The sequence below is a fragment of the Motacilla alba genome, chromosome 10 (assembly GCF_015832195.1).
Source record: "Motacilla alba alba isolate MOTALB_02 chromosome 10, Motacilla_alba_V1.0_pri, whole genome shotgun sequence".
In the NCBI taxonomy this organism is placed as follows: Eukaryota; Metazoa; Chordata; class Aves; order Passeriformes; family Motacillidae; genus Motacilla; species Motacilla alba.
Window position 1 is genome coordinate 5,403,069 of NC_052025.1, and position 26,944 is coordinate 5,430,012.

The 26,944-nt window shown below is 40.0% G+C and overlaps 1 protein-coding gene across 1 annotated transcript in view; it reads left to right on the forward strand.

The window, feature by feature from the left end:
- Positions 1–26,411, forward strand: part of HERC1 (HECT and RLD domain containing E3 ubiquitin protein ligase family member 1) — a 96,056-nt gene extending 69,645 nt beyond the window's left edge. Inside the window, 35 exon segments of the mRNA XM_038147620.1 lie at positions 23–243; positions 1,402–1,670; positions 2,174–2,226; positions 3,455–3,655; positions 4,257–4,431; positions 4,623–4,893; positions 5,275–5,488; positions 6,201–6,406; positions 7,334–7,461; positions 8,629–8,756; positions 9,313–9,513; positions 10,336–10,466; positions 11,412–11,611; positions 12,094–12,208; positions 12,746–12,892; positions 13,413–13,514; positions 13,652–13,825; positions 14,130–14,423; positions 15,088–15,153; positions 15,275–15,400; positions 15,825–15,963; positions 16,428–16,609; positions 17,201–17,356; positions 17,860–17,982; positions 18,565–18,667; positions 19,359–19,528; positions 20,775–20,913; positions 21,205–21,374; positions 21,718–21,887; positions 22,053–22,218; positions 22,505–22,581; positions 23,015–23,267; positions 23,496–23,648; positions 24,591–24,896; positions 25,740–26,411. Coding sequence (XP_038003548.1) covers positions 23–243; positions 1,402–1,670; positions 2,174–2,226; positions 3,455–3,655; positions 4,257–4,431; positions 4,623–4,893; positions 5,275–5,488; positions 6,201–6,406; positions 7,334–7,461; positions 8,629–8,756; positions 9,313–9,513; positions 10,336–10,466; positions 11,412–11,611; positions 12,094–12,208; positions 12,746–12,892; positions 13,413–13,514; positions 13,652–13,825; positions 14,130–14,423; positions 15,088–15,153; positions 15,275–15,400; positions 15,825–15,963; positions 16,428–16,609; positions 17,201–17,356; positions 17,860–17,982; positions 18,565–18,667; positions 19,359–19,528; positions 20,775–20,913; positions 21,205–21,374; positions 21,718–21,887; positions 22,053–22,218; positions 22,505–22,581; positions 23,015–23,267; positions 23,496–23,648; positions 24,591–24,896; positions 25,740–25,925 — 5,915 coding nt within the window. The 3' untranslated portion in view covers positions 25,926–26,411.
- The last annotated feature ends 533 nt before the right edge of the window (positions 26,412–26,944 follow it).

Consider the following 26,944-nt stretch of genomic DNA (forward strand, 5'->3'; position numbering starts at 1 on the left):
TTCTCTCTTTTCCCACCTTGAGCGGGATTGTACCGCTCAGTGCAGGCCCACCGGAACCAGAGCCGCAGGGAAGGGATCTCCCTGCAGCAAGATCCAGGGGCACTGTATGACTTCAACTTGGATGAGGAGTTGGAGATTGACCTTGATGATGAAGCAATGGAAGCTATGTTTGGGCAAGACCTGGCTAGTGATAATGATATTCTGGGAATGTGGATCCCAGAGGTACTGGATTGGCCTACCTGGGTGTGTGTGACTGCAGCAGGGGCTGCTTTAACTTACTGCTTTTTGCATGCTTATATTTTCAAGTTTAAAGTAACATGTGTATGTTCAGAGCCTCTTTGAAAGTATATTACTGAGTGCCAGAAGTGCTTGAAATCGTCTTGTGTTCTGTAGCATCACTTCTAGATTAAGAATAGTGATTTCTTGTGGTTCCTGCTCTGCACTTCCACATGCAGTTTTCTTCTCCCCTAAAAGATGAGAACAGAACTCATATAGTTGTTCTGATAATGCCAATTAGAAATCAAGTAGGTATTCCTAGATGGTTTAGCCAAGCACAGTTATAAATGTTTCTTGTCCTGCTACTGCTAATAGTATCTAATCTCTAGCAACATAATTTGCACTTCAGTCAGTTTTTCTTGTGTTATATAGTCCATTTTCTGGGAAGGATGTGGTGATAGTCCTCACTGAATTTTTCTGTAGAGCACTAAATAAACTACTGAGGTAGAAAACAAAGATAATAGCAGGACTTTGTTAATCTTTGGATTATCCATGTCAGATTAGACAATCAACCCGTAAGACTCAGCTTTTCATCTCCTAGCTACCTAGCTTTGATATGGAAGCAAGTTGCAGGATGCATATTGAATTTTTCAGAGCACTTGGTGTCACTGAAACATCTCAATGAAATTACTGACTTAGGATGGAAGTGTAATTATGAAAAATGGACTTCATATTGAGATAAAACCTTGATATGTGCTGACACAGATATTAATTTTTGTTGCCCGGTAAATGTAAAATCTGGTTGTCTGAAAGCAAAAAAGGATTCTTTTCCTTGTTAGCTCTAGTTTCAGACAAGTTCTGAGGAGAACCAGATACAGACAGTGTTGAATGTGACAGTGTTACAAATGAAAAGTTACACTGTCAAGAGTTCTTGAGTCAATCTAACATGAAATAGGAAATTAGCTCCTCTGAAACTTTGCTTCCAAATGTTTTTCCCGTTCTGAGATGGTCTTCATTATGTCATAAATTGTGTGATTTGCTTTACTTTTGTACAAGTCAACCATATAAATATCACTCAGTGACAGAAATGTGCAGGGAAACCCACCTAAGGAGATTGGCATGTTTTATATCTAAGGTGCAGACGCTTATTCCCTACAAATAACGTGTGAAAATCTTGCTGCGCAGCACGTCTGCGAATCTGAAGATAGAGAAGAAGTGGTGGTTTGTGAGCTGTGTGAATCCAGCGTGGTCAGCTTCAACCAGCACATGAAGAGGAACCACCCTGGCTGCGGGCGCAGCGCCAACCGCCAGGGCTACCGCAGCAACGGCTCCTATGTGGACGGCTGGTTCGGGGGGGAGTGTGGCAGTGGCAACCCCTACTACCTCCTGTGTGGAATCTGCAGAGAGAAATACCTGGCCCTCAAGAGCAAATCTAAAATATCAGCCTCAGAAAGGTACAGAAATAGGAGACAGTGGATAAAGAAAGGAAACTAAACGAGCCATCAGCATTTCAGGGATTTGATTTAAGAGGGAAGAATTCCTAGCAGGATTTTCTGATACTTAAAATAATTCTCTGTATTTGACAAATGCATATTTAGAAAAAAAAGGTTGATTTGATATTTCTGGTTTCTAAATTAGAACAAGGAATAATTTCTTGGGGTATTGCTTCCTTCTTAGTGACTTTTGAAATTTCTTAATTTTGTCTGACAATTCCAGTATTTTTTTCTATGGACTTTTTATACATTAGTACTGCAAAGTGCTTCCCCCCTCCATACACACATTTTCAGAAGCCATTTTATCTGCTTCTCTGTTACTAGGCTTTTCTGGAATCAGTTATAAATATATGTAGACCTAGCAGTAAAGTTAGACTAAAAAGGGAACTGAATTTAAAATTTTTATGCATGTTTTTAAAATACTAGAGCCACTGAATAACTTTCTTTGTTATTTTTTCATACAGGTACAAAGGCCAGGCTCCTGATCTGATAGGTAAACAAGACAGTGTCTATGAAGGTAGGTTTTTAACTTGCACTGGGTTTTGTTTTTTCTAAGATGTGCTTTCATGCAAATAAACCTGAAGGTATATTTTAAAATCTCTTCCAGTTAGATACAGTATTTTAGTTTTTGGGGACTTACTTAGTTCAAATCAGAAAACAAAATAAGTGAATCCTTTCCCCTGTCTTTCCACTGTAAGCAGCTGAAAGGGCAAACACCTTACTTGGGGTTGATAAGGTCTTGTGAGGAGATGTTACATCCAGAACTGCACATACAAAATCTTATGTTCAAATATCTTTCTTCAGCTACCTTTGTCAGAAAAATTAATTAGTGCAAGTTAGTGCCCCAAAAGTCTGCCATTAGTCTTGTTCTTAATTTTAATCCCTTTGTCCAAGCTGAGAGCATCCTGAGGGTGGCTTTCACTTTAAACAGGTTATTTCTGATACGTGTAGAAAACCTTTCCCAGTTGGTTGTGTGATTCTGGTCCATTCTGTAGCTCCTGTGAACACAGCCGTGTGATTTACCACATTTGTCTGTTTGAGACTAAATGTGTGCTGCAGTACTTAGGGCAAGTCTGTCTGCTGCAGATCAAAGGTGTTCTGATTCTGCTGTGCGCGGAGTGAGACAGGGCAGAGGGAACAGTAAATATAAGCTGACTTGTGTGTAAATGGTTGGCAAGTGAAGGAAGTGTCTCACTGAATTGCAATTAAAGTGGTTTTTATTTGTTGTTGGGGGTTTTTTTAATTCCCTGGGAATGAAAAGCAAAAGCCTGGGTGTTCAGTTGTAACCCATGAGCTATTGCATGCTTTTTTGGTAAACATGAAGACATCTGTCTTTACCATTCAGTCCTTTGAAATACGCCCTTGTTACCATGATTTAAAACATAACTGAACACCTGCACTTTTCACTGTACCCTGGGTTTTGGAGCTCTCTTGTTTTGTATGTGATGACCCCTAATGTCTGTGTTTTTAAAGAGTAGCTAGTTTGATACTTCAGAGAATCTTCCATAAAACTTTTGTGCAGTATAAAGGTCAAGTTGAATAGAGAGGGCCAAGAACAGGATTTTGTTTTTCTGATTTACTTTGTTGTGTCTATGTCAACATCAGAAGCTGAGTTTTTAATTCTGCTGTGCTGAAGATTTCAATACACATTTCATACCATCTACTGTTTGTTTTTTTAAATTAATTGAAATTATTTAATATTTGAGCTTTTATAACCAAGTCTATTTACATTTCTCCAATTCTAGAAGACTGGGACATGTTAGATGTGGATGAAGATGAAAAGCTGACAGGAGAAGAGGAGTTTGAGCTGTTGGCGGGGCCTCTTGGCTTAAATGATCGACGCATTGTACCTGAACCTGTTCAGTTCCCTGACAGTGACCCTCTGGGAGCTTCAGTTGCAATGGTGACAGCCACCAACAGTATGGAAGAAACACTGATGCAAATAGGTACATTAGAAATCCATTTTGTTTAAAGAAAGAATTATAATAATAACAGCAGCAGCCACAACAATAATGATAACAGCTATCACCACCTCCTCTCCTTTTTAGTGGGGTTTTTCTAGAGGCAAGGCAGGAACATCCTGACAGTATTTCCTGCCTGCCACCATGAGGAAGTGGAGACCGTCTCGGAATTGTCCTTTTATTATAGGGAAATCAGACAGAGGAGTGTGAGGCATTGTGAATTGACAAAAGGATTGAATTTTGTCAATGAAACTTGTGACCGAAGTCAAACAGTAGATGCCAGTAACATGTTTTGCAGAACCAAATGAATGGATTTAAATTGGGACATAAGAATAGTCCCCTCTGATGGAAGAGGGAATCAGAGGAGTTAAGATTGAGTATGTCAGATTGTGTTCATGTCTCTTTGAAAATAAGGAATAATTATATTATGGAGTGTATTTTCCTCTTGGTAATTATTACTGTGGCTCTGTATATATGAAATACTGAAAAATGAGTAACTTAGGCCGACTTTGCTTCTGTTCTTATTACTATATGATAATGTTTTGTTTTTCTTTAAACACTAATTCATATTATCATTTTTTCCAAGGCTGTCACGGCTCAATAGAGAAAAGTTCTTCTGGCAGGATAACCTTAGGAGAACAAGCAGCTGCCCTGGTAAATCCCCATGACCGTGTCATGGCTCTCAGAAGAGTGACAGCTGCTGCCCAAGTGCTCCTGGCAAGAACAATGGTTATGAGAGCGCTCTCACTTCTGTCTGTCAGGTTCGTGGCATTTTTGGTTACACTTCCACCTTTCCTTTTGTAACCAGTTACCCAGTTCTGTTTGATAACGATGCAATTTCAAACTAATTGGGGAAGCAATTCTTGTGTCTGTACTTACGTAATACTGCTAAGAGAAATGTTCTGTTGATTTCGTTCTTTTGAACCAAGGGGTTTTATATCCATTTCCACAGTGGTTCCAGTTGTAGCCTGGCAGCTGGCCTCGAATCCCTGGGACTGACAGACATCCGCACTTTGGTTCGTTTGATGTGCCTGGCGGCAGCGGGAAGGGCAGGCCTGTCCACGAGCCCATCCACGGTGTCCAGCTCCACGGAGAGGTCCAGGGGCATCCACAGCAAAACCAGCAAGCCCATCTCTTGCCTTGCCTACCTGAGCACTGCAGTTGGCTGCTTGGCATCAAACACTCCCAGTGCTGCAAAGCTGCTGGTGCAGTTATGTACACAGGTAGGACTTCAGTACTTACTTGAGACTACTATGATTACTTGTGCTTTTGTCTTCTCAACTGGGGTGAGACTGCTCTCACTTTGAGGATCTCCTTTGAGTCCTTTTTTGTGGCTTTGCACAGGGATATGTTTGATTGTTGGTAAAAATGAAGTAGCTGTATGTGTCTTTGCTGAGTACTCTTTTCAAGTGGGGAAAATGGATGTGCTTTTTCTGTTCATCGGGTTTTCTCTAAAGGCTTTGGTTTTATAATTGAGTTAATTCTATGCAGAGAACAGAAAAATAAAAGGAAAAACTGTAAGTGCAATTTATGCAGCTGAAAGTGTTCCTAAATTTGACAGTTCTGTTTGTTCTGATTATTTATCATCAATTATTTCTTTTCAGAATTTGATTTCTGCAGCAACTGGTGTGAACTTGACAACAGTCGATGATCCAATTCAGAGAAAATTTTTACCAAGTTTTTTAAGAGGAATTGCAGAAGAAAACAAACTTGTCACATCTCCAAATTTTGTTGTTACTCAAGCACTAGTAGCATTGTTGGCCGACAAAGGGGCCAAACTGAGGCCAAACTATGATAAAGCTGAAATTGAAAAGAAAGGTATGATACAGCTTTGTTTTTAAATATTAATCATTAGATCTTCAGTTCTTCATTTGTATGTAAGGGAGAGACTTGCTAGAATAATGTATAAATAGATACACTTTCAAAAATGAACAAAACTTGCTTTGATCAAAGGAATATTATGGTTTATGATACACATTTTACTTAGAAATATGGTCTTATTCTGTAATTGCATCTTTCACCACTTCAAAATATAGTCTGAACTCGTGTGTATTCAAAGCCACAGAGCTTGTGCCTCCAGATGAAATTAAGGAAGGTAACAGCTGATTACCACTGCCCAAGGGCTGTCCTTTGTCCGAGGCAGAAATTTGTGCTGCCTGTCCTCTGAGAGGTCAGGGAGCCACAAAGCATCAGCTGTGCTGCCCTCCCCAGTCCCTTCCAGGCTGGTGCTGGGATAGAGAGGGAAGGACAGGGCAGTGACAGTGGCAGGACTGTGTCAGAGGAGGCTTTTCCTGTTTAGAAAGCTCTTTGACCAACCATTTTCATATCATGGGAATAAGGCTATTTGGAATTCTGTTCTGGTTTTTGATGTAGTTCACGTGATTGCAACATTGTGTTAAGATGCTTGTTAATCTCTGGAAATGCTGGCTGTTGCTGCGTTCACTCATGTAGGCATCATCTCACTGTTTTGTCTAAGCAGGTTTAATTGCCCATTTGTATGCCCATCCTTGCTATGATCCCTCTGCTGTAGGCCCTCTGGAGCTGGCGAACGCGCTGGCCGCGTGCTGCCTGTCGTCGCGCCTGTCGTCGCAGCACCGGCAGTGGGCAGCGCAGCAGCTGGTGCGCACGCTGGCCGCGCACGACCGCGACAACCAGAGCGCGCCACAGACCCTGGCTGACATGGGCGGAGACCTGCGCAAGTGCTCCTTTATCAAGCTCGAGGCTCACCAGAACAGGGTAAGCGTGGCTCCCTCCCTGCACCCGCTGCCCTGCTCTGTGGTTGTGATATTTTATGAAAATCCCTTTGCTAGGATTTTCTTCTCCTGAGAAGCTGAAGGGCCTCAGCTTCAAGTGTAAACAATTTGTTATCTGCTGCTGTGGAATGCAGCAGGTGCTTCCTCCATTGGTCAGTGTGGGATGTTTCTACTTGTCGACCTATCGAGGAAGCAGCAGCTCTCGGACTCTCTAGGAGTCACAGAACTTTGTTATTCATTCCTTTCTATTCCTGTCTCGCCTTCTGATGATTCTCTCTCTCTGTTCTTTGTAGTATAGTTATAGTGTGGTCTTTTTAATGTAATATATATCATAATATAATAGAGTCAAATTCTCTCCTTTGCTTCACCAAGTCTTGACTGCCCAGAAGACCCACGGTAATACTGCTCTCTTTGGCGGAGCACAGAAAAAAGGAAGATAGTATCGTTTTACAGTTATGCTGACTGAAATGATTTCCCACAGGAAGTAATTTTTTGGAGATAAAGTTGTTGCACTTCTGCTGCACAAAAACGTTCAGCTTCTTTGAGGCTTCAGTTAAGAGGGTCGTGAAAGTGTTGTCACGATATATGAACTCAGCAGAATCACTCTGAATATTTCCTTAGATCTTAATTTGCATTAATTTTTCTGTCATAGTAGTTAACATATTTGTGCCGTATTCTGTGCAATGGCGGCCAGTGGAGCATGGGACTGTATGAAGTGTGGTGTCCCTATCAAGCCTGCTTTACAGCATTATTTACTGCAATTGCAGTAAATAATGCTGTAAAAGTATAAAAACAAGTCTAGTTTGGTTGTTACAGGGTGTCTCACTGGTTAGTGTTTGCTTAATACTAGTGAGCAAACATACCCAAGTTGTAAATTCCAGTTTTGCCATGGTTATTTTGGTATTTGTAGGTCATGACGTGTGTTTGGTGCAATAAAAAGGGACTTTTGGCAACAAGTGGGAATGATGGCACCATCAGAGTGTGGAATGTGACAAAGAAGCAATATTCACTGCAGCAAACCTGTGTGCTCAACAAGCTGTAAGTTGATCCTTTACAGCAGCCAGATATTTAATTTAAGCTCTAATTGCGTAAAATTCTGCGGGATTGGCTGTTATCATTATCTCCTGCTGTTAAAATCTCTCGTTTGTTTTCTGTGTTTAATGCATAGATTAAAACTGAAAAGAGAACTAAATGTCAACCTGGTAAGAGTCTCTATAAAGAGATCATGTCATGCTGTTTCAAAACATCCTTTATTAATTGATATAAGGAAATACGGGTAAAATAAAAATGGTATGGGACTGTCATGTAGCAGAAAAGTAAATATCCCTTCACTGGGTTCCAGTGGACAGCTCCAGCATATAACATGATTATTACAAGTCATTGATTCAAGTGTGAAAAAAGAATTCTGACTTCTGAAAAAGAGGAACTAAGTGTAATTCTACACGAGCATCTTGGAAGTACTTTTTTGTCATTTGGGTGTGTCCAGAAAAGAAGAAAGCAAAAGAAAAGATGAAAATCTAATTCTTTAGTGAAGCATAGTTGAACTTGGAAGAATGGAGAAGCAATAGTGAACTACTAGGCTGTTTTGTGACAATTTTTTAGTGGTTGGCTTAGTTCTTGTTTGCTCGCTGGTGTTAGATGTGGCCTTAAAAGAACCAGCCAGAATGATATAACAGTATTATATCCTTCATTGTTCTGGTACTAAAAGCAGTAAAAAAAATGTGGCTGTTGTGTATGATCTCAGGCAATTAAAGCTATCTGTGGCCTTGTTACAGTTAGGCAGAGCAGACTTTAAAATGGAGTTTTAGAATAGTGTAACAAGATAGTAACAGGAGGAAGAGTTTAAAGTAGAATTGATAGTAAGATGTGTCTCTTTTATTTCTGGTCCATGCTATTGTTTCATTTCATGACTTCCCAGAAAATTTTGCCTTCGCTGAAGATGTTAAGTTTGAGATTAAATAGGTAAACATAAAGAGTTTCCATTTGAAACCTAATTTGAAATTTCTGGGAAGTAAGTAGTATGTCATTCTGTAATTTGAAGTGGTTTTAGAGGGAATTGTAGTACTGTGAGCAGAAAAACGTTTTATGTAAATCCGCTGCAATGGCAGGACTCGAGGTTCTAGCACAGATACTTTATGAGTTCTAGGTTTTCCTGTCTGCTTAAAGGAAATGCCCTCTTAATTTCATTCTTTTATTCTATTACAGAGAGGGTGACTCTGAAGAAGGTCTGGGGTCGCCCAGCGACCTTAGTTTATCTCTTGTCTGTTGGAGCATCAGTGGCAAATACCTGGCTGGAGCTACAGAAAAGATGGTGAACATCTGGCAGGTCAATGGTATGTCCTGAGCTGCCTGTGGGTGCTTCTGGTCCAGCATATAGAATGTGGGGAGCTGCCAAGTTACTGCATGTTTGTTTACTCCAGTGTTTAACTGTCCAGTTTAAATGCCTGCCATCTCCCACAGTGTCTTGTGAACATGTTTAATTTGAGAAAGGTGCTAACCCCAAGTGGGTATGTGATACGCATCTTTGAGAGGAAGACTTTTAATCCCTGTGCTTTGTAAACTTCATTCTGTTGCTTTGCACTTAAAAAAATCACCAGTTACTTACAAAAATCACCAGCACAGTACCCAAATTTACTGGGTACTGAAGAATTCAGCTTCTTTCCTTAACAAAACTACCTAAATTGAATGATACATGAGATTTGTTGCCTAGATTTTGTGTCTGCATAGGTTAGTGAACCACTGCTTTGTATTCTTGTAACTTAAATGAATTTGTAGTATGCCCTAGCTCTCAATAAGATCTCTTGATTTTTTTTTTCCCATGGAAAATATTACTGGTTTTTTTTTCTTTATGAAGATGAAGTAGTTTTAACAGACTTTTTGATCTCCTAGGAGGAAAAGGCTTATTAGATCTTCAATCTCACTGGGTATCTGCTCTAGCCTGGCCAGAAGAAGGGCCAGCTGCAGCATGGACAGGGGATGCTCCAGAATTGTTGTTAATTGGGCGCATGGATGGATCTCTGGCTCTTATTGAAGTTGTGGATATTTCATCCATGCACCGGCTGGAACTGGAACACTGCTACAGAAAGGATGGTAGGAGACTGCATCAGTATCTGAAATTAAAATTGTGAACGCATTCCCATTTTTTATGAAGGAAGTATATAATAATTCTGGGTTATTGTTCGTGGGATATGATTTCTGGTTCATGGGAGGAGAAAAGTCGGTGGGATCTTTATCTGCACCCTGCTTCCCCCACAGCAGAGGCAAACAGTGGGTAGTATCTGGTAAAATCCTGCCATTCCTTGCCATTGTGGACAAACAGTTGTGATCCCCTGCAGTGTCTGCTCTGTCTGCAGATGGCCTGCAGAGTGTCATTTGAATTCTTCAGTGATTGCCCTTTTTCCTTTATAGCTTCAGTCCCAAAGAACATCAAGTAGCAGATTTTTGGTAGTATTGTGTGGTTTTGCATCTGGCTTCTTCAGAAAGCCTTACAGATATTTTTTGGCAGAATTAAGTGAAGTGATATCTACTTGCTAGGGGAGGCAAGTTGTTTTCAGAGCATTTTGTAGAAGCCTATCTCAGATATGTGTATAAGATTCAGTCTACCCTTTTTCTTTTACCTGGTATAGTTCTTTTCACTATACCTGGAATATAAATTCAGTTCTTTTCATAAAAAGAAGAATGAGAAAACTAGTGCAAAATAATCTCAAGAGCTGTCATTAGTGGCATTCAGTTTTATCTTTATCATGTGAGTTCAGGAAAATTTTCAGACCAGAATATGTTAAGTGTCCCTGGTGTGGTGGTGGACATTGTTAATGCACTTCATAGTTTAGACAACTGCACTGCAAAAACCTCTTTGGTTAGGAGTGAAGTTCAGTTTAGTTTAATGAATGTTTGTGTTGTCTGTTCATGCAGTGTCTGTCACATGCCTGGCCTGGTTCAGTGAAGACAGACCATTTGCTGTTGGCTATTCAGATGGAAAACTGCTCCTAGGAACAAAGGAACCAACTGAGAAAGGAGGAGTCGTTCTCATTGATGCACATAAGGTAGAGCTGGTCTTTCTTAAACTGATGTAGACTTTTTGTAGGTAAAAATTTTATTTGTCAGTAAAATCTGTTTATGCTGTTCTCTCTATTTGAAAGCGATTTATAAAGACAAGTGAATGTTATTTTAAAAACCCACACCTATTTCTGATATATGTATTAACATAATGTACTCTAAAAGAACAGTCTACCAAATATAACAAAAGAAAAGATAAACTTGATACCCTCTTTGCTGTCAGACACTGTGAAGTGTATGTACATACAGTGATGGAAGTGAATTAAGCACACAGCTGTGCATTGACTGGATTTAAAAGATTAATTGTTTTACTTGGTAAGAGTACTCATTATGAGTTTTAATTTTGATTATGTCACGTGTTTTTGTTTAGCTTCCTATGCAAAGCAAAAGGTGTTTTTCTAAATACGCAGTTGCAAAGGTTTAGAACCTTTGCTTGGCCAGAATGTAATATTGAGTCATTGATAGTCCATTAATTATTTGTTAGGCTAAGAGCAGAATTCCTCAAATGTAGGTGTAGTAAGAGCATCTTGATTGCTTCCAAAGCTGCTCCGGTTGTGTGAAGCAGGGCAGTCCCACACTGCGGCAATAAATCTGTACTTGCCTCCTTGCTATGGGCTGTCTTCCTTTCCTACCTCAGACTCAGAGCTCTTTCTGGGGAAAAATAATCAAGAAGGGTTTGCAGTAAAACGAAAACATCTTTTTCTATGTTTCCCATTTAGTTTCTTTCAGCAAACTTTTTGAAGTCTTTTTAATTTGATAGGTCTGAAATGTAGCATTATGACTTTATAATTGCAACTCGCTTTCTGTGATTTATACAAGAAGAAAATACTTTTGTTATTAGTAATTAAAAGTTACATTAGCTCTGAGAGTTAAATTTCCTCCTCATTACTGTGTTTCTTCATACCAAATTTTCATTTTTTTAAATCCACCAGGATACGGTCGTTAGTATGAAGTGGGATCCAACTGGTAAGATTCTACTGACCTGTGCCAAAGAGGAAACAGTGAAGCTCTGGGGGTGTCTGGGAGGGTGCTGGAGGCGCCTGCACTCCCTGTCCCACCCAGCCCTGGTCAATGGCATTGCTTGGTGTGCTCTGCCAGGGAAAGGACCCAAGGCCCAGCTTCTGTTAGCTACGTAAGTCATTGTTTTGTTGTTGTTTCTGTAGTTCTTCTGCAGGAGTTTTCTACCAGTCTGTAGTGTCAGTAGCAAAGAAAAGGGTTTGTTTTTTTAAAAATAATATTCCTTCAGTAAGTTACTTGTCATGAGATTGGTGAAGTTGCAGAATTCAAATAAAAAGAGTGACTCGGGTGGTGTTGCCAGCTGTTTCCTCCATGACCTGTGGGTGCTAGTCCTGCTTGGAATTTTTTTGCTTCATCCAAATTTTTTTTTCTGAGAATATGTTGTTAGTAGAAATGGAAAAGCTACACCATGTGAGGAATAGGAAAAAATGCATTTACCCATTGGGAACAGGCCCTTCTACTTTAGATCAGTTGATGCAGTGTGGTTTTATAGGAAGGTCATGGAGACTACTGGTTTATAAGTTAATACCAGACCCCTTATATTTTGTTAGTTAATATCTTTATTTTGTTTTTCTAATGTCACTCGACATGCTTTAGGGGATGCCACAATGGTTTGGTGTGTGTCTGGACTGTGCCCCAGGACATAATAATCACGTTGCAGTCCAGCTCAGCTTGCTCAGAAGGATGGTGGGAGCAAGAAACAAGTGCCAAGGTAAGAGGACAAAACTTGGTGTGTAAGAAATTCTCTTTGGTCATTGTGAAGTTGAAAGAGGAGAAGAATATGAGTGAGTTACTTAAATCTCCATGTTTCCTGAGAGAAGAAATTTGCTAAAAAAAGTTTACGTTGCATTTGTGTATGTGTAGGCAGTTTCAAAACAAGAAATTGAAAAATTTATTTAGGATTAAGGCTGAAGATTATATTTTGGTCTGTTTTCTTTCCTTTAAAAGTTGATCAGTTTATCCTAAAATTTAGTGAGAGTTCAAAGTTTTTTGTAGATAAAGAGTGAAGATTATTTTCACCTATATAAGTTGTAATGTGGTCTTTGATGTTGATGGCATTTTGTGAGGGGAGGGAAGCTGATAATGTGACCAAGTTATCTATAAAATACTGTCATGGGCCTGGTTGTTTTAAAATTATTTAGTGGAACTTTGTGTGGATGATCAGTATTTATTGCAAAATACAGACATGTCATGCTACTCCATTTCCTGGAAGTAGTGCAGTGTTCCATAAGTGTGTGGTTGCTTGCAGGATGGATACAGGAATGCAGTGGAAGTGAAGTGTGTGTTCCAGCTGAGAGGACACATCACTCCTGTCCGCACTGTTGCTTTCAGTCCTGATGGGCTGGCGTTGGTGTCTGGGGGCCTTGGTGGCCTCATGAATATCTGGTCTTTACGGGTAAGATCATCTTTGGTGTGGCTTGATTGTCATTCTTAGTAAGAGTATCTGAGCTGGTCAAAGTATCAGACCAACTTCCACCTCACCACATGTTAGATACATTAGAGAAAGCGTGTTGTAAAATAGTGTTATAGCATCATAAATAATAAAATATAAATTGAAGTTGTACTTAGCATTGAAGTACTTAATGGTTCAATTTTGATTGATTCTGAAGGGTTGGTCGTGTTAGTTAGGCTTTGCAGAACCAGCTGCTTTTGTTATAGTTATGAACAATATTCTCTTATGTTGAGGACTCTAATTTAAAGAGCTAGATAATGTGGATTATTAAACACTTTTAAATCCTTAGTTGCATTATCTCCTTAATATGATAAAAATGAGGAGTTTCTGCTTTTAGGTTAAGCAATTCAGTTTTTAATTAGTTATTGAAAGCTTGTGAGAGTATCATCCTTTAGGAATGTGTATGCACTTGAACAGAGCTGTAGCTCTGTTTGCACCTGACTCCAACCCCTTCTCTCCCCAGGACGGTTCAGTATTGCAGAGTGTTGTGATAGGGTCTGGAGCTATCCAGACTGCCGTGTGGATCCCTGAGGTTGGAGTTGCTGCCTGCTCTAACAGATCCAAGGTGAGACAGAAATGGTTGAACATATGTGTTCTCTGGCCCCTGTGGAAACCGAGATGGTGATGAATCAATGGAGCTGAATGATGCTGCTATGTGAATTTTTAATTTCTAATGTGACTAACGTGGCTGCTGTTGAACAGGACGTGCTGGTGGTGAACTGCACCTCAGAGTGGATCTCTTCCAATCACGTGCTGGCGACGTGCAGGACTGCGCTGAAGCAGCAGGGGGTTCTGGGCTTGAACATGGCTCCATGCATGCGCGCCTTCCTGGAGCGCCTGCCCGTGATGCTGCAGGAGCAGTACGCCTATGAAAAGGTACGAGAAAAGCAAGGTTTATTAGCATTCATGGCTGACATGAGTTCACTCTTTAGATCTCAGCTGGTTTCAGTCTTTCACCAGAGAACCCAGAAGACTTTCCTATATTCTACTTGAAATATCTTTCACTATTCTCAAAGCTAGTAGCCTCCTAATTTGAAAATATTTAAAATATTAGAAAAACTTTGGATAAGCATGGAGGAAGTTACTGTTCTACAGGACTAGCTTTTAAGGACTTGTATTTTGAAGTGATTGGTGTATGTTTCTAACTGGGTGTTCCCTTTTCCTCCCTCCTGCCCTGCAGCCCCATGTGGTGTGTGGGGACCAGCTGGTTCACAGCCCCTACATGCAGTGCTTGGCATCCCTGGCCGTGGGGCTGCACCTGGACCAGCTGCTCTGCAACCCCCCTGTGCCCCCTCACCACCAGAGCTGCCTACCTGACCCCTCTGCCTGGAACCCCACGGAATGGGCCTGGCTCGAGTGCTTCTCCACTACCATAAAAGCTGCTGAAGCCCTGGCCAAGGGAGCTCAGTTCCCAGAGTCCTTCACTGTCCCAGACCTGGAGCCTGTTCCAGAGGATGAGCTTACTCTCCTGATGGTAAAAGTTTATGTATTGTCTTAACAGCCGAGTGTGTTGTTACTGAGCACACAGTATGATGCAGGGAAATCTCTGAACTGTAAACATTTATATTTAGTAACATAAGCACCAGCAATAAGTTTATTTTTTAATTAACTGGTTAGAATATACTGTTAAGATTGGTCTGTGTGTGTGTGTAATGAGTGCAAGTCAGTTGCACATTAAAATACAAAACAACCCAAAACTGTGACAGTAATTTTCATGTGTGATAGAAAGAAATGTAGAGCTTTGTAGTGCTATTTTAAGAGTAAGATTTTGTCACATTCTCCCACTGAATTATTTTGCTAGTGCCAATTTTCTTCATGACTTGTTATGTAAACCAAACCAGAAATTTTTATTATGAATTTTTTTAAGCAAGCTTATAACATTTCAAGCCAGTGTTTGCAATTGAAACTTCAAAAAGCCCTATGTATCAGTAACTAGAAAAAGATTACTTCATCATGAATTTAGTTTTTCTTTCATTGATTTAGATCACAAGTCATGGATGACAGTGTTATTGCTAGTCTGCATGCATTTTTGTTTAGAATAATTTAAATATTGTTCTTAGGAAAATATATATTGCATAACAGAAAAACAATGTGCATCTCTTGTGCTGAATGTGGTAAATGTGGCTTTTGCTGTGTAGGATAACAGTAAGTGGATCAATGGCATGGATGAACAGATCATGTCTTGGGCAACATCAAGGCCAGAGGTCAGTAAAATTGATGGTTTGGAGGGTTTGGGGTGTTTTGTAGGGGTTTTTATTGTTTTGAAATGTGGCAAGCTGTTGAAAGTGCTCTTGTTCTAAAGCCTGCATTCATGCTCTTCCCTAGGATTGGCACTTGGGAGGCAAATGTGACGTGTACCTGTGGGGAGCAGGACGGCACGGGCAGCTGGCAGAGGCTGGCAGAAATGTCATGATCCCAGTGGCAGCACCTTCATTCTCCCAGGCCCAGCAGGTGATCACTTAGAACCAGTCATGATTTCATCGTTTGCCATCTGTTGTTTGTACAGCTTGTCAAAATCCCTCTCTAAATGTCTTTTCAATTTGTTGTTTGAATTAACTCTAAGGTATCTCAAAACATGGGTTTCACTAGGAAGGAAATCTTAAATTATTTAACAAATTCAAACCAAAAAGCCACTGAAACCTGATAACACAGAATTATTTTATATGAGCATGATTTTAAAATACTTGCACAACTTTCACATAATACGTGTGGCAGTTAGGCTTTCTGAAATAGCATTGACTTGATAAAATATTGTCTTGATATAACTGCAAAGAAGACAAATTAAAAGGAAATGGTGCATTGTAATGCAAGTATTACAACATTGCTGCATTTAGCATATAATTTATTAGCATTCCTTCATGTTTTTCTAACCTAGGTGGTTTGTGGTCAGAATTGTACTTTTGTCATCCAAGCCAATGGCACGGTTTTGGCTTGTGGTGAGGGGAGCTATGGGCGACTGGGACAAGGAAATTCTGATGATCTTCACGTCTTAACTGTCATTTCAGCACTGCAAGGTAAAACTGTTGTATTTGAGAGGAATCCAGTCATGGAGCATAAATAAGCATTTTGGTAGTTAGTGTAATTGTTTCTACTGATGCTCTTCTGCAGATTTACTCGTTAAAATATTGTAGTTTCTAATTTAAAATTCAAACAAATAAACAAGATCTTCATATTTCCTTAAGATTTAAATAGTATGTTTAAATTCTTTAATTTTAGGAAGGCTTCAGGGAAAACTGTCTGCTCAAATTAGGAACATTTAATTTCAGTACTAGTGGCAGGACAGAAGCGTAAGTTCTCCATAGGAAAACAAAGGTTTTGTTGTAATTAAAAGTAAATTAATTGCTGGAAAAAGAAGCCTTACTGTGGTTTGTTCCTTTCCCCAGACATAACTGGCTGTCACAAAGCACCCATGGATAACTGTATGTAAGAGTTTGTTATAAGCCATGCTAAGCTTGGTTTTCTCGCTTGTCTTTGCTAGGCTTTGTTGTGACACAGCTGGTGACCTCCTGTGGGTCTGATGGACATTCCATGGCTTTGACAGAAAGCGGGGAAGTCTTCAGCTGGGGAGATGGGGACTATGGCAAGCTGGGCCATGGCAACAGCGACAGGCAGCGCAGGCCCAGGCAGATTGAGGCTCTGCAGGGAGAAGAAGTCGTGCAGGTTTCAAAATATTTCTTTCTCCTTCCAGCTGCAGGCTTGGGAACCCAGTGCTGTAGAATTGCATGAAAACAGGCAACTTTTTAATTCTCTGGGCTTTATGAACCAGGGTGGTAATTTCCAGTTAAAGGATGTCAGTACCACAGATGTATTAATCAACAGTTGGTACTGGAGAGGACTAAAAATAGAGCATGGAAGAAAGGGGTAATTTAAAGAGGATCAAAATGCTGACATGATTTATAAGTTTCCCTTCATCCTTGTCAGGCGACTTTGACCTACAAAACTGGTCACCAAGACCTCCTCCTAAGTACTAACAATGCACAAAACCATGTTTGTTTGTATAAAAAAATTAGATAATCATACAGCAAATTCTTCAGGCAAATATCCTCCAGTCCCCCTCCGTAACATTGGCACTGAAGAGAGTTAAGAGATGAGTTGCTGGAGAAATCGTTAACACTAAAATGTCTGTATTTTAGCTCTTCAGAAAGGAATATGGTTTAGGGTCAAGAAAGGTATTACATATGTACATGTAATTGTCAATATAAACTTCCAAGTATAAAATGTGTGTAAAAATAATGCTTATTTTACTTCTAGATGTCGTGTGGCTTCAAGCACTCAGCTGTGGTGACAGCAGATGGCAAACTTTTTACATTTGGGAATGGTGATTATGGTCGATTGGGGCTTGGAAATACTTCCAATAAGAAACTTCCAGAAAGAGTGACGGCGCTGGAAGGTTACCAGATTGGCCAGGCATGGTTTATCTAAAATTAGCATTGTATATTAGATAAAAGCTTGTGGTTTTTACATACTTAAGTGTTCAATTATTGTTTTTAACCTTGGCTTTTATTTTGATTATGATGGCAGAATATGAGTATGCATGATTTTTTAAATACTTACTTTCCTGAGTCTTTTGATCATCTTTGTGCAAAACTGCCTACGTTTTTAACATTTCAAGATTTAGGCATTTTGAAGCATGAATTAATGAGATTTTTTGTATTTTTAAGCAGAGAGCATGTGTACCATAATACCATCCTTTGGTTCTATGAGCTGAGAGAAAGCAAGTGTTGATAAAACACTGCTGTATTTTTTCGGTCCTAAGGGTCTTTAAGACACTCTAATAAACAAGTGGAAGTTTTAGTGGTTTTACAGGGATAGTTCATTTTTAAAGCAGTTTTTCTTCTTAAAGGTAGCTGGTATGTTTGAGTTAGTAAGTCAGCAACAGCAGTGGTAATAACATTGTATTTCTCACCCAGGTTGCCTGTGGCCTCAATCACACTGTGGCCGTGTCAACAGATGGCTCAATGGTTTGGGCTTTTGGAGATGGAGATTATGGTAAACTTGGTTTGGGAAATTCCACTGCAAAGTCCTCACCACAGGTTAGATTGCCAAGGAAATGATTCTTTGCATAAACTTTCAGTGCTTTTAAAGATGTTGCACAGTGTTGAGAAGTGTGATTTCCAGATGTTACTAATTCCATGCTGTTGTTACACAATCTGGCACAAATAATTCTGATGATACATTATGCTGAGCCTGGTACTCCCAAGAATTTTGTGTACATCATAATGACTGTGTCCCAGTAGCAGTACAAATAGTCAAAATCTGAGGCTTATCTTAGAGAAGAGAGATTTCTTCTTTTGGAAACTGGAGAGAAGGTTGTTTCCACACCCATCTACTTCTTCCCATGCCACTCCCCCTCACTCCTGGGAAAAATAGGTATTTTGAATCATCCTGCATAGAATAAGGTGTTCATTCCATTGAAAAAAAAATGTTTCTGTTTCCTGTACTAATTTCCAAGTGTTAATTAAAATAATCCTACTTAAAATATTCCTACAATGTGTGTGCTGCACAGTGGGAATAAAAAAAATTATTTTTTGGAAGCAGAAGTTACAGATAGAATTTGTGTTTGCTTTCTGTTTATAGCCTTGTAATACTTGTTTTTCTTTCACATTACCCCATAGAAAGTGGATATTCTTTGTGGAATTGGAATAAAAAAAGTTGCCTGTGGAACTCAGTTCTCAGTTGCTCTGACAAAAGATGGTCATGTGTATACTTTTGGCCAAGGTAAGACAAACTGCTCTTGTGACATTTCCGTGTTTAGGCTTGTGTAAATTGCAGGTGAAAAGGAAGAATATTAAGACATGTTTCTAAGGCTGATCTGATGCTACTTTTTAGAAACATGTTGCCCTAATCTAAATTTCAAAACTTGAACAGTGCAATTTTAACATACCCGAAATCCAGATTTGTAGCTTTGTCTGGTTTGATCTCAGAACACCTTTCGTTTTACTGATTTACTTTTTGAAGAGCATTTTCCTAGAACTTCATTGAATTTCACACATCCAGAAATACTGGGTTACTTCGAAGTTTACATTGTCTAATTAAGCGCGCATACTTACACATGTTTAACAATGTGGGCAGGAGGATTTCCACGTGCACTGAATGAAACATGCAGAAACTTCTGAAGTCAGTTAATTCGTGTTTGTTATAAACCCATGCATTTAGATCTAGAGGCCTCGCTTTAGTAGAATTTGGTCTTGTTTCTGACTGACCACGGATAAACAGCTTTAGCAGTGTAAACGAGCACTGTAGGCAGCGCTAGTTTGCAGGGAACACCCGCGCCCTTTGTCCCTGAAGGGTTCCCCTCGCGTCCCAGCCCCAGGACTGTACAGATCCGCTGTCTGTCCCTCCCCTGCTTGTGCTTGTAATGAAATTCCCCAGTGCTGCTTGCTGCTGGAGCCGGTGCTTGCCCTTGCAGATCGCCTGATTGGGCTGCCCGAGGGCCGCGCCCGCAACCACAACCGGCCGCAGCAGGTGCCGCTGCTGGCCGGGGTCTTCATCGAGGACATCGCCGTCGGCGCCGAGCACACGCTGGCCCTGTCCTCCACGGGGGACGTCTACGCCTGGGGAAGCAACTCTGAAGGCCAGGTACATCCTGTTCTCTGCTCCTGACCTCTGGGAGCCTCTTGCTGCCCTTCACAGCTGTGCTGGGCGTGGCTTCCCTTTGGTGGAAAAGAAAGCTTTGATTGTCCTTCCCTCCTTCGCCCCTCAGCATGATGGTGTTTTGGGCAGTTTCCATTAGTTTCTTGTTTACTCTCTGTGCTCTTCCATGGTACCAGTTTGGGAAAGCACTCCAAACATGCTACCCAAATTACTCTAAGTCAAGCTTTTTAAAAGAATTGCAGATTCAAGATACTAAAATTTATGGTTGCTGTCAATCAGATTTTTTAACTCTTTAGATACTTTCCATAATGAAAGTATAAACGAACCTCTTTAAACGAATTATTGTTTTGAAGTCAGAAAAAACACACTAAGTGAGAAATTCTCCTCCTTTACCACATACATTACTCAAATTTTTCTATTGCAGGCTACAAATTTGAGAAAGAGACTCTTGGTGTATTAGCTACTGGTGTTTCAGGAAGTTTGGGCAAACTTCATCCTGTGGTTTTCTAGGATTGAGTTTTTGAGAAGGCTTGTTGAGCAAGGTGTTTGAAATAATTTCTGAGGAACTTATTTGAGGTGTTCTTTTAAATTACTTATATTATTGGTTTTTTTAATATGGTACTTTGTATTTTTGGAAGAGAAAAAATGGTGTAAAAACGTAGAGAAATTCATTCTGAAAGCTGTTTATATAATTTTCCTTGTGGTTCAAAATACTGGTTTTATATGAAGTAGGGAAAAAAATACACTTTTGTAGTATGAAATTTTTAACTCGCAGAATATGAAATTAGGATATTATATGAAACTCAGCAAAAAGTCACAATAGCTCCAGTAAATGTTCTCTTTACACAAACTGTGTTTTTGTAAACCAGGGATTTACATTTTAGAATAAAAATGCTGTTTAAATAGCGCAGAGGAGATGTAGGAGCTTTGCTGTCTATGTATGAGAGACTGCAATACAGGACTTAGCAGCATGGATCAGATCCTCAGTGTGGGAAAGATTTTTTGAGAAGTCTCCAGCTGTTTTCAGGTCTCTGACATTGCATCTGTTACTCGTATTGGGTGCAGGTGCAGTATTTTATCAAAGATAAAAGGTGAAAATATATATATGGCAGATATTTTTTTATCACAATATATGCTGTAAACAAATACTATTTTTTTGGTCATCTTCTCTGAATTCCTGCTTGGAGAGTCGTAGAAATACTATCAGTTGTTGATTGTTGCCTTTTGGCAGCTGGGGCTGGGCCACACCAACCACGTGCGGGAGCCCACGCTGGTGACGGTGCTGCAGGGGAAGAACGTGCGGCAGATCTCGGCCGGCCGCTGCCACAGTGCAGCCTGGACAGCGCCGCCCGTCCCCCCTCGAGCTCCAGGTGAGCAGCTGAGCTTTTCTCTGGCCTTTTCTTTAGTCCTGGGGTCTCCTGGGCCGTCAGTGCGACAAGAATTTCTGAATAATTAGGACAAAATTGGGGTTTTTTTATACCCAGACCTTATTTTGTTTAATATACAAATTGTCTTACTCTCAGTTTGGCTTCTGTTGTGGTTTAACTCCAATAGGCAGCTGAGCACCATAGAAGCTACTGTGAGGAAAATCAGCTTCATCCAAGCCAAAGCAATCAGCTCGTCTTTCTCAAACAAGCGCTTGGTTTCTCTTTCTGTGGCAGGTGTTTCAGTGCCTTTGCAGCTTGGTTTACCTGATGCCATTCCACCCCAGTATGGGGCACTGAAAGAAGTGAGCATTCATACAGTGAGAGCAAGGCTGAGACTGCTCTACCATTTCTCTGACCTCATGTACTCTTCATGGCGATTACTTAACCTCAGTCCCAATAACCAGGTAAAATTCCATTTGAAAAAACTGGCTTGGCTGTGTTGTTCTGCTAGAGAGTTTCTGACCAGATCTAGATGGACCTTAGTAATAGGCTGTGTAATTTTTTTGTTGGAAAAAAATAAAAATAAATAATTCCATAATAAAGCAAACTTCTTTAAGGTATTGCTTTACTTTTTCACTTAGGCTATCACTGGCAAGTCAGTGCTCTGGTTTCCAAGAGCTTACTAGCCTCAAAACTAAAACCAAAAATGCTGATCTGTTTCCTGAAACACTGAAGTGCTGTTATTCTGTTAAGAATGGAATTATATCCTTTATTGATACAGTTATTGTCATCCGTGCTTTATTGCAGAACAGTACATCTCATTACAATGCTGGCACGTGGGGGATAGTGCAGGGACAGCTCAGGCCCTTGCTGGCTCCGCGGGTCTACACCCTGCCCATGGTGCGCTCCATAGGCAAAACCATGGTGCAGGGCAAGAACTACGGGCCCCAGATCACTGTGAAAAGGATCTCCACCAGGTCAGTGCTGCTCTCACGGGCCTTGGGGTTCACCTTGTGTGCCTGCTGAGATTCATACATTGCCTAGTGTTCTGAGCTCTCTCTGGACAGCTTTGTTGATGGAGTGACTCAGAGCCTTTGCATGATTGTGAGTTACATTTTTGGCTGTGTGTCTTTCCCCCAAAGGGGTCGGAAGTGCAAGCCCATTTTTGTCCAGATAGCAAGGCAAGTGGTAAAGCTGAATGCATCAGACCTTCGCTTACCCTCCCGTGCCTGGAAAGTGAAGCTGGTTGGAGAAGGAGCTGATGATGCAGGTGGAGTGTTTGATGACACCATTACAGAAATGTGTCAGGTACATCTGTGAATATTTTGGAAATGTGTAGCAGGAATGTATCACAGTGTGGTCCCAGGAAAAAAAACATTGTAGCCTGACATAAAGATAGGTCTTGAAATCAACATGTCTTTACTACTTAAAATCATCCTACCATGTTTACCTTCTCTCAGTGTTTCATATGAATTTGTAAGGAGTAATTGTCACCATAATGAAATATTCTGTCTCATAATGCTCAAATGTCTTAATAGTTCTGTCGTAAGTTTGCTTTCCCTCTAAGAAGGCTTTTTTGTTGTTGATTTTTAAGGAACTGGAAACTGGAATAGTAGACCTGCTTATTCCTTCCCCAAATGCTACAGCTGAAGTAGGCTACAATAGGGATAGGTGAGTTGTACAGGACTTGCTTTTATTGCAGATGGTAGTGCATTAAAATCCTTCAAATCTTTCATTGACTTTTTCTGTACCAAATTGTGAGATTTCATGATTGTCTCTAGTGTATTTTTTTGCTTCAGGGTATGTTGTCACTTCAATGTGGAGCCAGGGCATGGCTTTAACATGGACTTTTGCTGGATTGCTGATGGCAGAATTCAGGGTAGCATCAAGCTGCCAGGCTTTGTGCTCAGGAGTTCTGCCTCCCTCAGGGTCCAATGTTTTAACAGCTTAAGATAACAATAATCTTATTTGGATAAGTTTATTTGGACAATTGCTGATAAATGTGCTGGCAGTTACTGTGCTGTGCTTAGAAGTGTTTTCCCTTTTACTTCTAACGAGGTAGCATAGAAATAATACTCTTTTCCCTGCTTCTTTGTCCTTTCAGATTTCTCTTTAACCCTTCAGCATGTTTAGATGAACATCTGATGCAGTTTAAGTTCTTGGGCATTCTCATGGGTGTAGCTATTCGTACGAAAAAGCCATTAGATCTTCATTTGGCTCCAATGGTCTGGAAGCAACTTTGTTGTATCCCACTCATCTTGGAGGATTTGGAGGAGGTAGATCTGCTCTATGTGCAGACCCTCAACAGCATTCTTCACATTGAAGACAGTGGGATTACTGAAGAAAATTTCCATGAGGTAAGATAAGAAAGTCAGCGCTTTTAGATTTATTCTGAAAGCAGTTACTGTATCAGATTGACCTTCACATCAGTATTTCTGTAATTTCAGTCTCCATTCTAAATGCACAAGCACTTGTGCATTTAGAGTAGTCAGTGATCTTACTCTGTGTAGTTCTAGATGACTTGTAGTAAAATGCTGTACTTGAATCACTGCAGTGACTTATGCTTTTTCTGTTTTGCATAACAGATGATTCCTTTAGATTCTTTTGTTGGCCAAAGTGCTGATGGTAAAATGGTTCCCATAATCCCTGGAGGGAACAGTATCCCACTTACCTTTTCAAACAGGAAAGAGTATGTGGAGAGGGCAATTGAGTACAGACTCCATGAAATGGACCGACAGGTAAGAACCTCATTGTGACTTGCCCCTGTTGTTAGTGGGAACAGGGGGTAATTTGTGCCTATTTCCATTACAGTTTATTCAGGGATAAGAAAAGTTTGGCTTTCTGCATCTTTTTGGGTCCCTGTAGTTTTTCTTCCCCACAGACAGTTTTGGCCCTTTTTTTTAAATTTAGTCTTATTTTTTCTCAGTAATTGCTCAGTTGGCAAAAGAGTGTTAGAAATCAGAGCTGGTCTTCCATTTGAGTAGCCCCACTTGAGAAAAAAACCTGCAGTTTTGCATGCTGGGTACTCTTAACTGGACATGTGAACAACACAGAGACTGGCTAAAGTAAATATTATTGACAAACATTTGTTTAGCTTGAAACTGTTTATCGTTTGTTATAACACAAATCCTGCAAATATTTCACGATATGTTTTGGGAAGTGCTCATTACCTATTGCAAAGTTCTGTGTATTTTGTCATTTGTGAAAGCAGCATTCTAATTATAAGGTAAAGATGCCTATGTGATACTCTCTGCCTTGGAAAAAAGCTTCCTCACCAGAGGTACCAAATCCCAAGTCTTGCAGAACAAGTACAGCATTCTCCCCATATGTCTGAATTGGAACAAAGGCTTTTTTTTCTATTTACACCCTTGCTTGGTTTAGCCATCATTATTTGTGCTGCCAAGTTGTAATTTTTTTAAATAGCTCTGTGTTGGATAAGAACATGTTCTATGATGTGCAATTACAATTTAAAATATCTGTAATATTCTCTAGGATTCTGAGAAACAATACAGCTCTTGCAGGGGCTGCGTGTGTGACAGGCTGTATTTGGAAGACTTTGGCAATTCTGTCTCTCAATGCTGTTTCTCAGCTAAGAAGTTACTTTTGTGTTTGGATAATCCAGGAATTGGCAGAGATCAGACAGCTGCACTTCAAATGTCTCTCCTGTTTTTGGCCATTAGGTGGCTGCTGTCAGAGAGGGAATGTCTTGGATTGTTCCCGTTCCTTTGCTGTCACTTCTGACTGCCAAGCAGTTGGAGCAGATGGTCTGTGGAATGCCAGAAATATCAGTTGAGGTTCTGAAGAAGGTTGTGCGATACAGAGAAGTTGATGAGCAGCATCAGCTGGTGCAGTGGTTCTGGCACACCCTGGAAGAATTTTCAAATGAGGAGAGAGTCCTTTTCATGAGGTTTGTGTCAGGAAGATCTCGACTGCCAGCCAACACAGCTGATATCTCTCAGCGATTCCAAATAATGAAGGTTGATAGGGTAAGACACTGGTATTACTATTATTATTATCATCATTATTATTATTTCCTCTCAAGTATAGTCTGTGCTTTGGCACTAGGAGACAATTTCCATAACTGTAAATTTACAGAAAAAGTATGGAATGGGATATGCTCCAAGTTAATAAACTCAGACATTTTGGTTGTGTAGAAGGACACAGGCTGCATGAATTGCATCTTAGTTTAATTGGTGCAACTGGTGATTGAAGATCAAGACCAGAAACAAACCTTTGTCTACTTTAACTGTTCCAATCTCTTTTCATTTAGTAATTTTCTTTCTGTTTTTAATTTTGTGTAAGTGGCAACATATCACTAGTGAACTCTTAATGTTTTAAAACCACTGCAATGAGTTTACGTTGTATAGTTTTACATACAGGGTGCATTCATTTGGGGTTTTGTGCAGTGAAAGCACATTCTCTGTGAACAACATGAACAAAAAACCTGACAAAAAATCTCAGCTAACAGGGTTTTTTTGTCATATTTGGTTAGGTGTCTCTCAGATTGCCTTATGCTAAGGCACGTTATGGTATGTAATTTGAACACTGGTATTTAGCAGCGGCCTTCTAAACAGCAGTGTGATCAACTTTTCAAAAGGCTGAATTCAATAGTGGGTTGTGTTACTTGCAGAGTAGGTGCTACAGTGGTTTTGGGCATACTTAAGGGTGGATCAAATGCTGTAAACAAGGGAGGTCAGTCTGCTTCTTAGAAGGAATTTGAGATAGAATGTGAAAACGATAGAGGCAAGGAGCAATGAAATGTGGATATTGTTGCATTTTTAACTTCATTCACAACTTACCAGTGTCCCACCTTTTATCCGTTTCCACAGCCTTACGACAGCTTGCCTACCTCACAGACTTGTTTCTTTCAACTGAGGCTCCCACCTTACTCCAGTCAAGTAATCATGGCAGAGCGTTTGCGCTATGCAATCAATAATTGCAGGTCTATAGACATGGACAATTACATGCTCTCCCGGAATGTGGACAATGCAGAGGGCTCAGACACAGATTATTAACATTCTGTGAACAAAATCATCTTCCTTTTACTACAGATAGTGCCCGAAGTCCAATTCATCGTTGGCATAATTTTACAGTAACCATAGATGTTTTAGGAGCATAAAACCAGATCTTAATAGATGGTGGCCACACTTTAGTTACTCTAAATGTAACAAAAAATTAGATGTTTTTATTTTTTTGTGATTGTAAAAAAGAAAAAAAAAAGGAAAAACAAAACAAAAAAGTATGATCGGTAAGTTTTTTCTCCTTTTTTGGTCACTTTTGATAAGTTTGCATGGAGACATTTTGGTGCATTTTTGTTGGGAATAGTACATTTGTAAGCCCTCCCAGTGAACATGAAGAGTTGTACATTGTGTATAATTGTTCATTAGCCAGAACAGTTTTACATGAATATTCACATATTTATTTTGTTTTAATTTGAATTGCCTGTGCAGGGTTCCTTCTGCAGAGAAAAATAAAGCAAATTCAAGACTCGGTTGCTTGTATGCATTTGTGAACTGTGGTTGGTTTACTCAGGCTTCATACTTTTATATTTTGTCTCAGGAAATTATAGTCTTAGTGTTGAGACAGGGTGTGACATTTGAAGCATCTTAAATCGTTTATCCTGCTGGACTGTGCTGTGTAGCCCCCTGCTCTGCTTTCTCCTGGCCTGAGGCCCTGGCTGGTTGGGTGTACTGCTGTTCATTCCTCGTGCTGCAGTACAAGTTCATGCTGTGCTTGGTTCCTTCTTGCTTTTTGTTTAAACATTTTGCTCCTCCAGAGTAATTGTTGACAGTTACAGCATGCTGCCACCCCGATTCAGAAAACTTTCAGTATTTTGAGCAAAATAGTAATATTTTTAATGGACACATTGACGTAGTTGATTCCTGCTCGGAGTACACAAAAATTAAAATGCAAGGGACAGGGCAGTAGTCAAGGTTGTAGATTTTATTCACATTTTTATTTCTGCCTTTGGTCTCATTTTGTCTCAGCTGTAACTATTGTGATCAGCATGGTTTGACTTACACGGTGATTGATG